General features: G+C 39.3%; 1 protein-coding gene across 1 annotated transcript in view; it reads left to right on the top strand.

Moving 5' to 3' along the window:
• Positions 1-15,654, top strand: part of LOC103924545 (receptor-type tyrosine-protein phosphatase mu-like) — a 323,454-nt gene that overhangs the window by 212,362 nt on the left and 95,438 nt on the right. The window contains exon 14 of the mRNA XM_009333074.1: positions 10,447-10,579. Within this exon, the coding sequence (XP_009331349.1) occupies positions 10,447-10,579 (133 nt within the window). The remainder of the gene's footprint in view (positions 1-10,446; positions 10,580-15,654) is intronic.

A 15,654-nucleotide genomic window follows, 5' to 3' on the forward strand; every position in this document is an offset into this window, starting at 1 on the left:
GCCGGCTGAACATGAGCCAGCAGTGTGCCCAGGCAGCCAAGAAGGCCAACGGCATCCTGGCCTGTATCAGAAATAGTGTGGCCAGCAGGAGCAGGGAAGTGATCGTGCCCCTGTACTCGGCACTGGTGAGGCCGCACCTCGACTACTGTGTTCAGTTTTGGGCCCCTCCCTACAAGAAGGATGTTGAGGTACTGGAGCGTGTCCAGAGAAGGGCAATGAAGCTGGTGAAGGGTCTGGAGAACAAGTCTTATGAGGAGCGGCTGAGGGAGCTGGGGTTGTTTAGCCTGGAGAAAAGGAGGCTGAGGGGAGACCTCATTGCTCTCTACAACTACCTGAAAGGAGGTTGTAGCGAGGTGGGTGTTGGTCTCTTCTCCCAAGTAACTGGCGAAAGGACGAGAGGAAATGGCCTCAAGTTGCACCAGGGGAGGTTTAGATTGGACGTGAGGAAAAATTTCTTTACTGAACGAGTGGTTAAACATTGGACCAGGCTGCCCAGGGAAGTGGTTGAGTCCCCATCCCTGGAAGTATTTAAAAGACGTGTGGATGAGGTGCTTAGGGACATGGTTTAGTGGGCATGGTGGTGTTGGGTTGACGGTTGGACTCGATGATCTTGGAGGTCTCTTCCAACCTTAATGATTCTATGATTCTATGATTCTATTCTTTACTGTTCCTGTAGTTAAGTCCTCAGTGGCAGCAAGATCAGAAGGCAGTACCTCACTCTACTACTTCCTACCCATAACTTCAGGTTACTCAGTTCCCATGCTGGATGTGATCCCTTGCATTCATGGATGGAAAATAAAACAGTTGTGTTTGTCCATGCCAAGAACATCTAGTTCTGTAGCTGAGTTTCACCCTGAGTAGGTCAGCTCCAGAAACATTACTCTGATCTGACTTCACATCTTCCCTGCCTGGTGGAAGCGAAATGAGTACTAGCAAAACCATTTTACCTCCCCTAGAGGGGCCAGAGTCCTCTTCAGGCTTCAAATCCACACCTTTTCTGTTTGTGTAAGATAGTTGAAATAAACTTTCAGGGATGTCTGATATTTCTTGACACTTTTCAGTATAGTTCCAGGAGTAGATCTGGTGTTGAAGACGTGAGAGTCAACCTGAGGTCTCCTTCAGCAATAGGTGAAATTCAAATGCCCTTGGTGAAGGTGATGATAAATTATCAGCTACTTCTATAGGAGTGGCTAGAAAGTGGTGCTGACTTGCTTAGAAAAAGCATTATGTATGGACAGGATCAGTCTGGACTGACTGCTTTCATTTCCTTAGAGCTAATTTGAGAGAGTCACTCTTCTACCCTGAGTACTGTTGGCTTGAGGTTATGTAGAGAACCATAAAATCAAATGTTTTAGGGCTAAAAGCGCCCGTTGTTGTACATTATACCTCTAGGACTTCTTGTTCACAGAAGTCAGATTTATAAGATGCTGTTGCACTTCCAGTGGCTGCAAGCGGGACCTCTTTCACACAGCATCAGCTGGTAACCAGCCCTACATTTCAAAGAACTGAGACACCTGCAGTTCCAGCCCTTATTGGTGCCTCTTTCTCAGACCTCCTCATCCCTGTTCAGTATGAGACCTACATGCATACAGATAATTTGATGCAAGTATGTTCTCATTGCTCCTCAGTCAACCTTCTTGATCAGAAATTTGCATCTCATGAAGTCATATTGACTTTTGTTGTGTTTGGGTAGTCAGAGAGCAGTTTGGCAAAGAAGCCCAGTTTCTTCTTTCCGTAGCAGTCAGGAGGATTTTATCTTTTATTTCACTGGCGGGGTCTGTCTTTCAAATATGCTTCCATGACCTTTCCCTTTGTTGACATAGAGGTCTGTGATATGCACCATTGTGGCTGCTTCTTTGGCCACATAGAGTAAGTGGCCAAAGAGAGTACTTATAAATATGTAACCAGACTTTTGTCCTCATAAAATAGACTGAAGTGGGGGGGGGGTACCCTTTAAAGCCATTTGAAAGCTTAAGGTTCCAAAGACTTTATATTTTTTCCTTAGGAAATTATTTATTTCCGAGAAGGAGATACACTGTGTCTATATATTCTAGACTTGTTATTAATTTCTGGTTGTGGTGTAGCTGTTGAGTATGCTTTAAACATACCTTAACGATCTCAGTGCTATTAAAGTGTGAGGACTTACAATTTCTTCCAGTATGAGTGAGGGCTTCCAATTGCTTCGGTGCCCACTGGAGAGGAAAATTTTTATGAATTTTAATTATTTAAATTTCCTTGATTAAGAGAAAAGGGAAAAAAAGAGCAAGCAGAAAGGTTGGTGGCTGTGTTGCAAAGGAGCAAATGACCTGTTTATCACGGCTTGCTTGCTTGTTTTCTTGTAAGTCCTTTTTTTAAAAACACAGTCTCCAGAAAAATCCAGTCTAAGGAGCCTGGATTAAAATCCCATTAAAAAATGGATTGTGCTGAGACCAAAAGATACGTGTCAAACTGGGAACTTTATTTATTTTAGGCATGTTTTGTAAAGAATGTTATTATTCCTGATAACCAGAAACACAGATGTTTAACAAAAAAAGTCTTTTTGCTCACATGCACTAACATGAATCATCCACCAGTGAGCGATACAGTTCATTTGATAGTCAGTTAAATGAGTCATATTCATCAGTGAAGTAGTTCTTTGCATTTCTTTTCATACAGTTCTTTGTCGCTTATATTTACATTTTCATAAAGAATATCACAAACAAAATTAATAATTCATAATTATTGTTACACAGTGGAGCCTTATTTTGATAGTCCTTTCTTAGCATAGATCTTTTAACAAGGCTGTTTTTTCCTGCATTTAAAAAACACCAAATAAACAATGTACCAAATCAGCATATGGAAGTGCAGAAATCTTTTTTAGGAAAGGAAGATCTGTACACAGCAATATGTATGGTACCAATGATCACAAATTACAGAGAAGGTACTCTCCTGCTAAAATGTAAGTGCTGTTTGCCTTCTTTCCTAGACATTAAAAAAATTGACTTAGTGAGCGCTAACACGTCATGGGAGGGAAAATCAGGATACATCGATTTCAACACTTAAATGGCTCCTGTGCTCAGCAAAACAGAAAGAAAACATAATCCGTGCCCCGTGGAAAAAGCAGTTTGTACAGGAGCATTTCCAAAAGAAGCCAGGAACAGAATGGGAAAAATACTGTAAAAAGAGAAGTAAAGCAGACCTTACTCTGAGGCATTTACAAAACTAATATATTCAAGGCATGGAGTAGAGAGAGAAAACTGAAAAAAATACTGATCAAAACCACCTTCTGTCACAAATTATACCCTGCCCAACAACCCCTCGTAACTTCTACCATATGGACAAAAAAGCAGTGCAGTTTTGAAGGAGAACTAGGACCACTGATTTGAAAGCTAACAATGAGGAAGGGGAGGGAGAACTTTCTCTTAGCTGGAGTTCTACCAGGAGTAATAAAACAAAGACTTTGTTAGCAGAATACATGCTGGCTAGCAGATGAGGACTGAATGCCAGTCACTTACAGTATAAACAGACTAGCCAGGGTGGTAATTCATTTCAACTACAGATCTGTATGTGTTTTGGGTCTTCTCCAAGACAGTCACAAATCCTGGCATCTGGAATGAACTTGAAACTCAAATAAAAAGCATGTTGGACTGGCTTGTCTTTTCATAACACCAGTGATGCTGCTGCAGACTTAAAAATGAGGGTACAGTTTTCTGCAGTCATGGGGGAGATGGGGGTCGAAATGCTGAGGAACTTCTGGAGGACACTGGGCATTTTGCACTACTGCCCCATTCAGGTGTATTTTGCAGTCTGTAGTATAGGATTGAAATTCCTGTTTATCATTTAACATTTATAGAAGGACCTACCTCTGTGGAGCACCTCTTTTCATACCAGTAGCACAGGCGTATTTGTGTACTTTCTTATTTTGTCATACTGCATTTTATCCCAGCCCTTTACTTTTGGCACCTCTGCTTTTCCTACCTTTATGTTACTTCCTTCCTTGGAACACCCTAACCAACGTCATCCATAAAAACATTACTCTGTCCCTCAAATCACTCTTGAAGATCTTTTTCTACTGTGTTACTAACTGGAAGTGCTGAGTGATACCAGCTAGCTAAAAGAGCAGGAAGGACAGAAGTGTTCATTTATTTGGGCAAGGTAAATGCATTTTCTTAGGCGTATTTGCCTCCCCCTCCCATCGGCAATTGCTACACCTGCCTATTACAGCCTAGCTCAGCTAGATAGTATGCTTGTAGTGGTAAAGATTGCTTAGCTGTGTGCTTGCACTGTTCTTAGCACAATGGGGCTCCCAATCTGATTTACAGCTTCTAGATCCTACTATCATACAAATAATAGAGAGTAATAATGATAGTAGCCTTTGTAATTTGTGTTGTCCTTGGGGAGCATGGGCAGAGTCTTTAAAGCCAAATTCTCTGATCTTTTCAGTCGTCTTTGTGGCAGGGACAATAGGATCCTAGTGATAGGTGTTCCAAGGAAGCATCACACCTCTCTGCCTCCCTTCTGCCTTCTACCATTTTGCATGATTTCTGCCACCTAATCACAGTGCAACTGTCACACAGGGGTATAACGTTTCATTTTCCTTACTCACTCTGTGAAAGGAGTTAAAAGTAGGTGCTGAGATGTGATAGTTGAATCGCACTGCCTGCGTAAAAAAATCATGGGCTAGTTACTAACACAACAAGTTAGTCTCAAGTTTGGCTGGAAACTAGGACGATCTGGACTAACTGTATTATTACTTTAAAGCCTTGTAAAGTTAGCCATTACATCAGTCACTGGGACACCTGTGAATGAAATACAGTTGGAAAGGCTTGCAAGTGACTTACCAAGCAAGTACCTTTTGAGAGCTTAAAACTGCAGAAAGGAAGTAAAAAAGGCAGCAACTATGGCCAGCCTTGAGTGGGAGAAATAAAATGAGACCAGTCTAGTTAATTAACTCAAAATAGGAGAAGAAATGTCTGGATTTTTTAAAATAGCTAGTTTTTAGTACTAACAGCTTTAATCTTACTCCTTTCTTTGAAAGTGTAACTAGCAGCTCCTAGACTATTGAGCCAGGGTTATTTTATTGGTCATTCTTTTCTATACAATGGTCAGTCATTTCTAACTACATTTTTTTGGAAGGGACTAATAAGCATTGAAAAGCAAGTCCAAACTTTGTTCATTTACAAAGAGAGAATGAGAGAGAGTTTTTGTTCAGTTTCGTAGAGGTCCATTTCTTTTACTGAAGAACACTTTCATTGGTTTTAAAAACAAGGTAATGCTTGCATGTAAGTTAAAAGAATGATATTTTGCTTGGCTAGTTCATTCAGCGAATAGTCTTAGCTTCCATTTTAATGAGGAAGTTTAATCTGCTCAAACTTTTCTATCCATAAACCACCTAAAGGAGATTATTGTTTATGAAGTTTTGGGGTTGATCAATAACACGGCACTTGTGCTTTCTGAGTGAGAAAGGAAAGGGAAATTTTCCACCCAAGGAAGTGGCAGAACCATTCTCCAAAAAGCACAAATTATTCCTATAATACTAATATCAGACCTGTATATCTCTGATGAGAACTAGAAATTCTTCAGAGAGAGAGGAATTTTTTTACGCAGTCTTCTAACCCATGGTACGGAAATAGAAATTTCACTGCATGAAGTAATTTAAGAATTCACAGTATGGCAGACACTAAATACTAGTGACTAGAATATAATTCAGTTCTCAATCTGAAGAGGAGGTAAGATGCCAAGAAGTGGCTGAGTAATCACTAAACTTCAGAAAAGGAGATTCCAATATTAAGAAAAAGTTAATGGAATAGGTCTGAGTGAAAATAAGTGAAATAAAATCTTCAGGTGTTTCATGGATACTACTTAAAAATTTTATCACTGGGTATTGCAAAGTACTGAACAAAAAGGGGCCCATGAGGGAAAGTCATAAAAAACAGGCCAGCTGAATGTCATTTTTTCTAAGTGAAATAAAAAAAGATATTTCACATTCTAGATGCTGCTGAAAAAAAAAAGGGAAAGCCACAAAGAATGGGCAGTAAGTAAGTAAAGGGGAAGTGGGAATCTCTGAAATTAATTAGAAAAGCAAATAACTAAGGGTATGGAACCAAACGATGTTACTGTCTTCCACTTTATTCAATGCAGGAAGCCTGTGGAAATACTTTGCTGCGTTTTGTGGCACCTTGGGGTTTATCTATAAGTGTATCTCTGTTTTTCACTTCTGGCAGGAAGCACTCTAGTTTATTCTCATCAAGTAAGGACTTGCCAAAGTCAGCACCTTAATCCTTTTTAAACTGGCAGGAAACATTTCCTTGTCCTTTCGTTTTCTAAGCAACTCCCTTGAGCTGTCCTGCACTCACTGCTCTTTACTGACCTATTGCCTTTCTAGAGGTGGACCATAGTATATGTGTTGGTTTGACCTTGATTATTCTAACTCCACTAGCCCAGACAGTCTCAGTAAGAAAACAGAATTGAGGTTATTGTGCAAGTTTTAAAGTCAGGCTTCTGTGTGCAAGGGTAGAACCAAACGCTTAAAAGTAAAATGAACAAAAAACCACGAAATAAGTCATTAGGTTCAGTGTTGTGAGGAAAATGCAGTGGGCTTAGCTCAGCTGTTGGCACCAATATGCAGTCTGTCATTAAAAGCAGATATTTTACTGGAGATAGAGAATTCCACTAGTCTTGTATATATTTTTAAAGGCTCTAGGGTGATCAAGAAAATTAAAAATGACTATGTCAGACAAACTGCTTGAAACAACAATAATAAATAAAATAAAATGCCAGGACTATAATATCATGCTACAATAGTGTATAGTTAACACTACTTCTGTAAAGAAAGATTACATTTCATTCAACTTTTTTAGTATGTGTCAGTACAGCAGAGTGAAAGAGAAACCACAGCATCATTTTTTTAGACTTGCAATAGTAATTTTCCAAATCTCACTTGAAAACATACAAAAAAGACTAAAAGCACAAATTGACATTGCAGAATGAATTTCAGAACTACTGCCCCTAGCTGCTTCGATCCCCTTACACACAGTTCACCTTTCTCTCCATGGTACCAGTGCAATTGCCTGGGTGGCTATAGGTTAAAAGTCAGTTAAGAAGTAATTATGAGGTGAGAGACAAATATTACTCTGGATCAAAATCTGCCTATCAGACAGAAACCAGAGAGAAATATACTGCCAGCTTTTATCGTAGCTAATGCACTTAAGGGTTTAATATTATATGCTGTACAGTATGTCTATTAAATACATGGAAGAGTCAGCACTGAGGCAGCAGCTCTCGAGTATGATGCTAGGTGTTGTGGGTTAGCAGAATTCACACAGGACTATGTGAATTTCAGATTTGAGACGGACAAAAGCAAACTGAATAAACAGGTAGTACCACCTCAAATTTCAGTCTTGATAAATGCTATGTATTCATCAGAGGTAAATTTGAATGACACTTAACTCACAAAGCATTCAAAATTGAACTCTGCACTGAGAAAGGAATGCAGGTTTCACTGTAAACAATGCACCAGTGACCTGTTCAGCGTCCATCTGATGTTGAAATAAAACCAAACAGAATGCTAAGGGGGTTAAAGAATGGAGTAGAACACATCAATTTTTAAAAATCCCGTTGTAGAAAAACTGAGGCATGTTAAAGGAATAAACAGTATTAAATAAAATGAAGAAAGGTGATCCAGAATTTCTAATACTAAAAGACTCAAGGGATGTTCAAGAAAGGTGAAAGGCGGCAAATTTGGTTTGTTTACCCAAGTGGGTTTTGGAACCCACTGACACCAAAAAAGGAGGATCGTTCTGTCAGTGAATAAATGAGATGCTGCATGGAACTAAAGGAGAATTGAAATAATGCCAATATTTGTTTTTTTATAATAATTAATGATAGGAGTTTTTGAAAGGCATGTCGAACATCATGTTTCCAGTTTAAGACAATCTCTGTTATGAGTCAGGCTGAGTCCATCATGGCGGGAAGCTTTATTCTATTTTTAACTCGGGGTGGCATTACACACACTTTTCTTAGATAATTTGAGATGATCCCTCAATTGGATAATCAATAGATGATGCAATACAAGAGTTTCAGTGTCCTGATGTTAGGCTCTGTATCTCTTCTTGTGTAGGCTTTCTTTGGAGAATTTGCAATAGTGGTGGATTCCCCAGCTTGTCCATGACTCCCAAGAGGGTAATGCTTTGTGTCATTGAAGGCATTTCATAAAAGTTGCACTCCGTGATATGCAGAATATGTGTGTGCTCTGAATACGATTTTGATATTATCTCCTCTGCGTAGTGTAAGTTTTGCTAGTTCCACTGAAGTGAGGACCCTGTGCTGTCAAAGAGAGACGTTGACACTGAGATAAAACGCATTGGATAGTTGAGAGTTCTACGTGAAAATGTAGCAAGACTGCCTTTACTTACTTTTAACGTTCAGCATGCATGATCCCAAAACTAGCACTGGAAGCCTTAACGAAAGGAATGAAGCCATAAGGCAGAGTTAGATTTTAAGAAGGTATTACCAATGAGTATTCCAGTAGGGTGAGGTAGCCTGAGGGAGATAATGAAGACTAGACTTTGGAAGGAACCAGTCTTAGAGATTACATCGAAAAAGATATTGCGTGTTGCTGACTTTGCATTCTTCCTTGCTTGGGTTTTAGATTTAAAAGAGGACTGTAAAGTCCTTATCACGTCTTACCATTTGCGTCATACTTGATTCACTGCTTCCTGTTTGCCAAGTTCAACTCAACATCTACCTTTTGCATGAAGATACTCTAGATGTCTTCTAAATATCTGCTACACTTTTGAGTGCCATGCAGATTACAGCAATATAGAGTTTAACAAAATGATTTATATATGACACAGGGAAAATAAAAATAGAACTGTTTATAACAGAATTTTATGCATCTGCATTGAAGAAAACACAGAGCCAGATTCTGTTACCTTTACTCATAAGAAGTGAGAATTTTTCTAATTCGGAATTGTATTGTGTATTAGCAATACAGCGTATTGCTATCGAACTAATATTCTGGTGGGACTGGGCACCAGATCACCTTCTCTGACTTAGCACTCACACAAAGTACCATGGCCAGAATTTTCCAAAGAACCTGGTTCCTGCAGTTAGCTCTAGATATATTTTGATTAAAGGTTATCACCTTTTCTGGCAGCAATACAAATTGCCACATTTTCCTGGCATTCTTCCTGGTAAGGAGTTTTGAAGATGTAGGCCAAAAATGTGACTGTGGGCACTCAAGTACCCACCATCTTAGAACATCCTGGTTACGATTGAGAAGACATATTGGAAATGTTTTCATTGTACTTTTCAGAAAAAATCTCTGCATGTAAATTGATCACTAATTTGCTTTCTTTCCAAAAAAAGGAAGTGAAGAAACAAGTAAAATATAATTGGTGCTTTCAAAATCCTCTGTGAAACCCAGACAGTGAGATAAAAATGTGGTCTTAAAATATTACACTTCATTTAGCTTTTACTCTTCCTTCTTCCTTCCAAAAAAAGCTATAGCAGGAAAGTGATCCATAAATCCCTGTGTCCACTTTATGGCATGGTGCCTCAAATGATGAATGCTGTCACGTTTTGATTAAAAAAAAATGGAAGTCCATAAAAAAAATAAAATCAGTTTAGTGAATTGAATGTTGCTTCCTTAACATTTTTCATCCTGAACTCATTTAGTAGAGGAAATGGATATTTCATCAGACAGGGATTTGACGTTCCATCTCATTATACAGTAAACAGTACAAACGATGTTATTTTTTTTAAATGGAGAAGCTGGAAGAGCTAAGACAGTAGCTGCTGTAAGGCACTGGTTATCTCATTTAAACAGATATTAAATGTGGGTGCCAGTGGTGTGATCATCAGCTGCTTCCCACTTAGTGAATAAATTGCTTAGAAGGAGTCTTTTTGCCTACCAGATGTGACCTAGATTTAGATTTCCAAAGGCAAAAAAAAAATAGTCTATTGTGTAAAAAACAATTGCGGGTAAAATGCATGGTAAATGAGCTTATCTCACTTTTCCAGGTGTTTAAGCTAATATGTTATGGAATTACAGCTTCATTTATGAAAAATAATTGAGGAATGTTCCAGCAAATCAAATTTGGATAAAGGCTTAGGATAGTTATTGTGTTGTTAGCAAGTTTCTAAATGGCAGAAAGAAAAGGGAGCCAGCACAGATAATAAAAATACAGAAATTTGTGAATCTGTGAAGAGGCTTTTATAAAAGGGTCAGGGCTGGCAGTGATATCCCACCTGTGTTGCGGTCTTGCAAAACGTCATGGAACAATGTGAAGAATTATATTCCTGTCAATGCATACGAAAGCAGGATTTTTTCTTGAAAGATCAAGCATTGATATCTGTTGGCCCTGGATAAGACTAATGACATTGGTAGGTTAAATGTATAAACATCGAACGAATAACATCCTTATTGTTTTTCTCTCTCCTCTTTTCCTTATACGGATTCCATAGGGGCTGCCACTCGAAAACCGGACCCAGAGCCTGAGAAGCAGACTGACCATACTGTTAAAATTGCTGGAGTCATTGCAGGAATCTTGCTGTTCGTCATTATATTTCTGGGGGTCGTACTGGTCATGAAGAAAAGGTGAGCAATTAGTAGATGTTTTCTACGTACATATTCATGTCACAGCATCTCCTACAGCAGTTCTCAGTTTGATATTGGCAAAAGTATCCAGCCACCTTCATGGCCTTTGCCACAGAGTTTAGGAAGTACTGCTCCCTCCCACCCCCAAAGCTTTGTGGGGTTTTTATAAAACCACAGTGTCTGTTACATCCCACAGCATTTTCTATGAATTAATGTTTGTAGCTTTGTTATAGAAGAAAAACAACTCAAGGTTAATGATTCTAGCACTTTATGCATTAGTACTGCATGATGGACTCTAATAATGGAACAGTATCTCCACCCTGAAAGTGTGAGTCTCCACTCTGTTCAACAGATCAGCTGAAAGTTGCATGTAGTTTCATTCTTGAACGTAAAAGAAATCCTCAGTGAAACAGGAACTACAGCTAAGGTAATTTGTGCTAAGAATGGGGTCTATATTGTTCTGCATAAACTCCATTCCCTGAAAACAAATGAAAATGTTACAATGGTGCTGAATGTTTCCGAGTGCTGGTTCAACACACACACACATTGAGATTGCTTTGCTTTGAATTAGAAGTATAAGGCTTTTAAACCTGGTTGCCTTTCTCAACACTATAGAAGGAAAAATAATAAAGGGAAAAATATCTCATAGCTAGGGAGGTGGTATGGGTAAGAAAAAAATCTCTGTGATGATAGAAGCTAAGTCTAGATTGGGAGAAATTCATTAGCAAATAGAATTAAGGTTTTAGGTTGTATCCTGAGCGATGTGAGATTTGCAGCTGTAAAGCTGGGGTTGGGAGTGCGTGAGAGCTGTGTAAAGGGGCTGAGTCATGAATGTCCTTCCATGTCTGCCGTAGTCTTCTTACTGTCCCATAACCCCTCACCTCCTTGCCATTCACCCTGTATCTTCCTTCGAGAGCAATCTTGGTCTGATTTTGCTCATCCCAACACTATGTGATTTAATTGTACGTTAACTAGTTTGGCAGGTCTGAGATAGACAAAACCCCTGAGCTGCCTGAAATTCTTCCAGAATTTGAACAGTGGCAGTGCACAGCTAAAGAGGCAGCTGCCTGGCAGTGCCTCAGGGCAGGCAACAGAAGTAGCTGCTTTTCACTCTCCTTGAAGACGGAAGGAGGGCCATGAGTTAGAAGGGCTCTGTGCAGAGAAAGGTGAGTTGTGGCCAGGGCTGAGGGCTAGGCCACAACAAGAGGTAGGTAAAGCAGTCAAAAGCTGCCATACAGAAGAGATTGAGACTTAAGCCCCAGGGTAAGTCTGGCTGGGGCAACGAAATTGACCCAGTGACCAAATCTTCTCAATAAAGTACAGTGTAGCAGAGTTAAAATCTGTTCTGACTTTGCAGTACTTTTTTCTTCCCACTTCTGATTTGTTGCATCATTTATACCTTCAATTTTAACAGTTGAACTCCCAAACTCCTCCCTAGGGCCAGACACAGCACTTGGCACGCAGGGGTGAAGGCTTCTCGCATTGTCTGGCCAATCCTTCTTCACACAATTCCTGACTGGCATTCATCACTCTCTCTCTTCCAATCTGAGCCTCTCCTTAAGCGTTTGCACCAAAGGTAGAATATATTCATGCAAGGGAGACAAGTTCTTCTTGATCTTGAAGGGAGAGCATTGCAAAATGATCCAATGATTCGAAGTAAATAAGGTGTCAGGGTCTCTGGCTAAATGGATGCTGTACCAGCTCTTGCTTCGTTCTCTAGGGAAAAGCTCTTTGATAATCTAATTGTCAGAGGCAGAAAGGCTCGAATCCTAAGTGTTTGCATGTTAATGCAGAAGGATACTTGATTCCTTCTGTCTACCACAGCACAGTAATTATTATTCATAGTAATTCTGTTGTTAGAAGAAAAGTGCATTATGTGAGCTTCTTTGGGGTTTGGAATAAATCTGCTTGTGGCAGAGATGAAACTATTGAAAGTACAAGTCCAGGAACTCTGTTACCAAATACATACAATTGCATTGTGTAGTACAGAAAGAATGATACCAATAACTTAAACATATCCCAGAATGATGCTGCAGCCTTGAACAAAACAAACTGTGAAATGAGTTGAAGTGAATATTAAAAAGTAAGAATGGTTCATCTGTGTAACAGGATGCGACTAGGCTTTAATGAGAGTTTCAGGAGGTAGGTATATTGTGTCCCAGACCTCTAAAGCAGATGCTGTGGCATAGAAGGTCTTGAATACAATTACACTCATGACTTAAGCAAAAGATGAACCGATTATTCAATAGATTGTTACTGGTGCATTAATTCACTACGCTGCTGAGAGCCCCTATGGTTTCACCTTGGTTCAGTTACTGTGTATACATTATGCATTTGAAGAAAATGTATAAATCATTCTGCAAGCTTAGTATAACTGTAGTGTTTTTGTAGTTTTATGATGCTTTAGGTGCTACTTTGTGAAACAATCTTATCAAGCTAGCGTGTCGTTTGACTACTGCACTTGATCATTTTATTTCATTTACTTTATCAGGAGTTTTACTGGAGTAAAGATTTGAGTGAAAAATAAAACAGCACCTTATAATTCAGTGACACCTTTCCCCTGAGAGCCACTTTCCTCTCTGCACTACTATGTGCAGGCTGTCTGGGCTACAGTGCTAGGTTTCACCATGCTGAGCCTACGTGCTCTGAAACTTGTCTTGCCTGGAACTGGCTGCAGCAATATCCCATTCACACTCCACTATCCCAAGGCGTATCCCAAGGCATATACTGTCTGTTATTCATTCTTTCACGGAAATGGGTCCTTGTAGACTTGCTCTCCAGATCTCACTAGTAGATTAAATTTACTCTGTCTCTGGGGCTTCACAGTGCTTAATTAACTTAATTGCAAACCATTTCTTTCCATTGTCAAGAGATTTGGAAAGCAGTTTTACTGTACGTGATAACCATGACTTTTTCCAACATATTCCTTTAATAGCCACCTCATTTCATCCAGCAACCATTCTTTGCTTGGATGGTGCCAGGCACCACAGACTTTCACAGATCAGCCTCTTTGACTTTTAATTCAGTAGCCAGGTAGGCAAGACCAACATTCAAAGCAGAGTTTTCAGTACAGTACACACATGTTTTGGATATGGTCACTATCAAAGCAGTAGGTAGAGAATTTCTGCAAATATCAATAGTCATTAGGCATCATTATTAATTTCACTGTATCATGGTCTTCTGAAGTAGTTATATTAGAAACTGGGTCACAGGGAGATTAGGTGGCCTAACTATTCAGTGTATGGTATGGACTCACTAGTGAGGGTAGGAACATCATGGACACTAAAACATTTTCTGTGTGGACGTTCAGTCTTTGACTAAAGTAAACCAGATTTGTATGCTTGTCACCCGGGTCAGGGGAAGACTGTTAGTGCTTTCCTGTTTTTCTCCCCACTTGGTTGTTCAGAGTTCTTTATCTGTTCTGTTCTATCTTGTCTTTATCCATTCAACCACATTCCTGCATACAGATGTCATGTAGCGTAGACTAGGAACATGCAAGCTATTCCTAATACCGATACGGTCATATCAATGAGATAATTCTTCTCTGTGAAGTCAGAATAATGCCAGTAGGCTTTCCTCTCCTCAGCTGTCCTCTGAGTCTCTCATGTAAGAGTTAACACAAAGTCAGCGGAAACCAATACATGTGTTTCCACAATATTGCTCCACAATAAAGTGGATTTTGAATCTGATCCTGAATATTAAATCTCAGGCAAGGCCCTTGATCTCTGCCAGTCTTTGTTATACCTGCATAGGACTTCATGAAAAATAAAAAATAAAACATGCAGCAAGTAAGTTCACCTTTTGATGAACTTAAAGCAGAGCAGTGAAAATGAGAGAACTGTTCCCACAACCTTTGGAAAAGCAATAGCAATTAAATCAAGACTTGGAAAAATCAGAACCTTACTGCTTTATTCTTTTCTCTTTTCCTTTTTTTTTTTCTTTTATATTCTATTTCAGCTAAGTTTAAAAAATCTGCAGAAGTTGAGAAATTAGATTTATTGGTCCAAGGTTTGCTTAAAAGTATGTATGTCTTTGGGGCATCTGTTTCTTTCGGGGCTGCCATCTCGCTGCTGCAGTGGGAGTGCAGTAAGGAAGCAGTTATTAAAACTTAATTACATTGGCCTCTGCTTCAGTTGTAGAATGGAGATTTTCTGATCATTGCATTTCTCTGCATAAAAAGGTTATTTTCTTTTGCCTATCTTTAGTTTCTTTTTTCAGCTGTCTCTATGCCTGAGCCTTCCAGTAGTTTCTAACATATGTAATTGTGGCATCTGTTTAACTCAGAGACCCTGGTTTTTGGCAGGGGATAAGGAAGGCTTTTGCACTCGGTGGAGCTGGGCTGGGAATGCATTGGTCCCATTCCCTGATAGAAAATCAGGCTGTTCAGTTATACACCTTTGCCAACAATGTCAAGCAGTTAGGATAGAAACTGGAGATAACAGGGCTGAAGGAAAACTCCAGTCTTCTCCCAGTGCTACCGCTGAACCTTGTTTTTCCCTCTAGGCCAGCTACAAAAGAGAGACGATGAAAGAAATCACTGTGATAATTACACAGTTCCAGAAGTTTTCCCTTCTAGTGGGACAATCCTCCTGCAGCCAGCTGCATTGGTTTTGATAAATTTTATAGTGGGGCCTTATTCTACAAGTGGTATTTATGAAATTCATTTATGTCTTCAGTCTTGAAGGATATAAAAGTGCTTTATATTATCACTGTACACGGAAACAGTTTATTGACGTAAAATAAACTCTCTAGTGGGAAGTGACTAAAGAGCCATGCACAGAAGAAAATTTGGCCAAGGTTGGCCAAAATCTTTGGGTCACTCTCTTTAACAGAAGACTTTTCATACATAGAGAGAGAGTAAGTTTGTATACATTATGTAGGAAGTAAAATGGAACTTGTTCATATTTCTTAAAAAAGCTAAATCTTTTCAATTATGAATGGTGCTTTTCCATGTGGCCTGAGGACTTGCAAGTCTAAAACCTTCTGTTTCTGTAGGTTTTTAATTTGTTCTTTTTACCTGTTTTTTTCAGTGTCTGGTATTCTTGCAAGTCAAAAACCACAGTGTTCTTTTTCAA

Source organism: Pygoscelis adeliae, unplaced genomic scaffold (assembly GCF_000699105.1).
Source record: "Pygoscelis adeliae isolate BGI_AS28 unplaced genomic scaffold, ASM69910v1 Scaffold38, whole genome shotgun sequence".
Taxonomy (NCBI): domain Eukaryota; kingdom Metazoa; phylum Chordata; class Aves; order Sphenisciformes; family Spheniscidae; genus Pygoscelis; species Pygoscelis adeliae.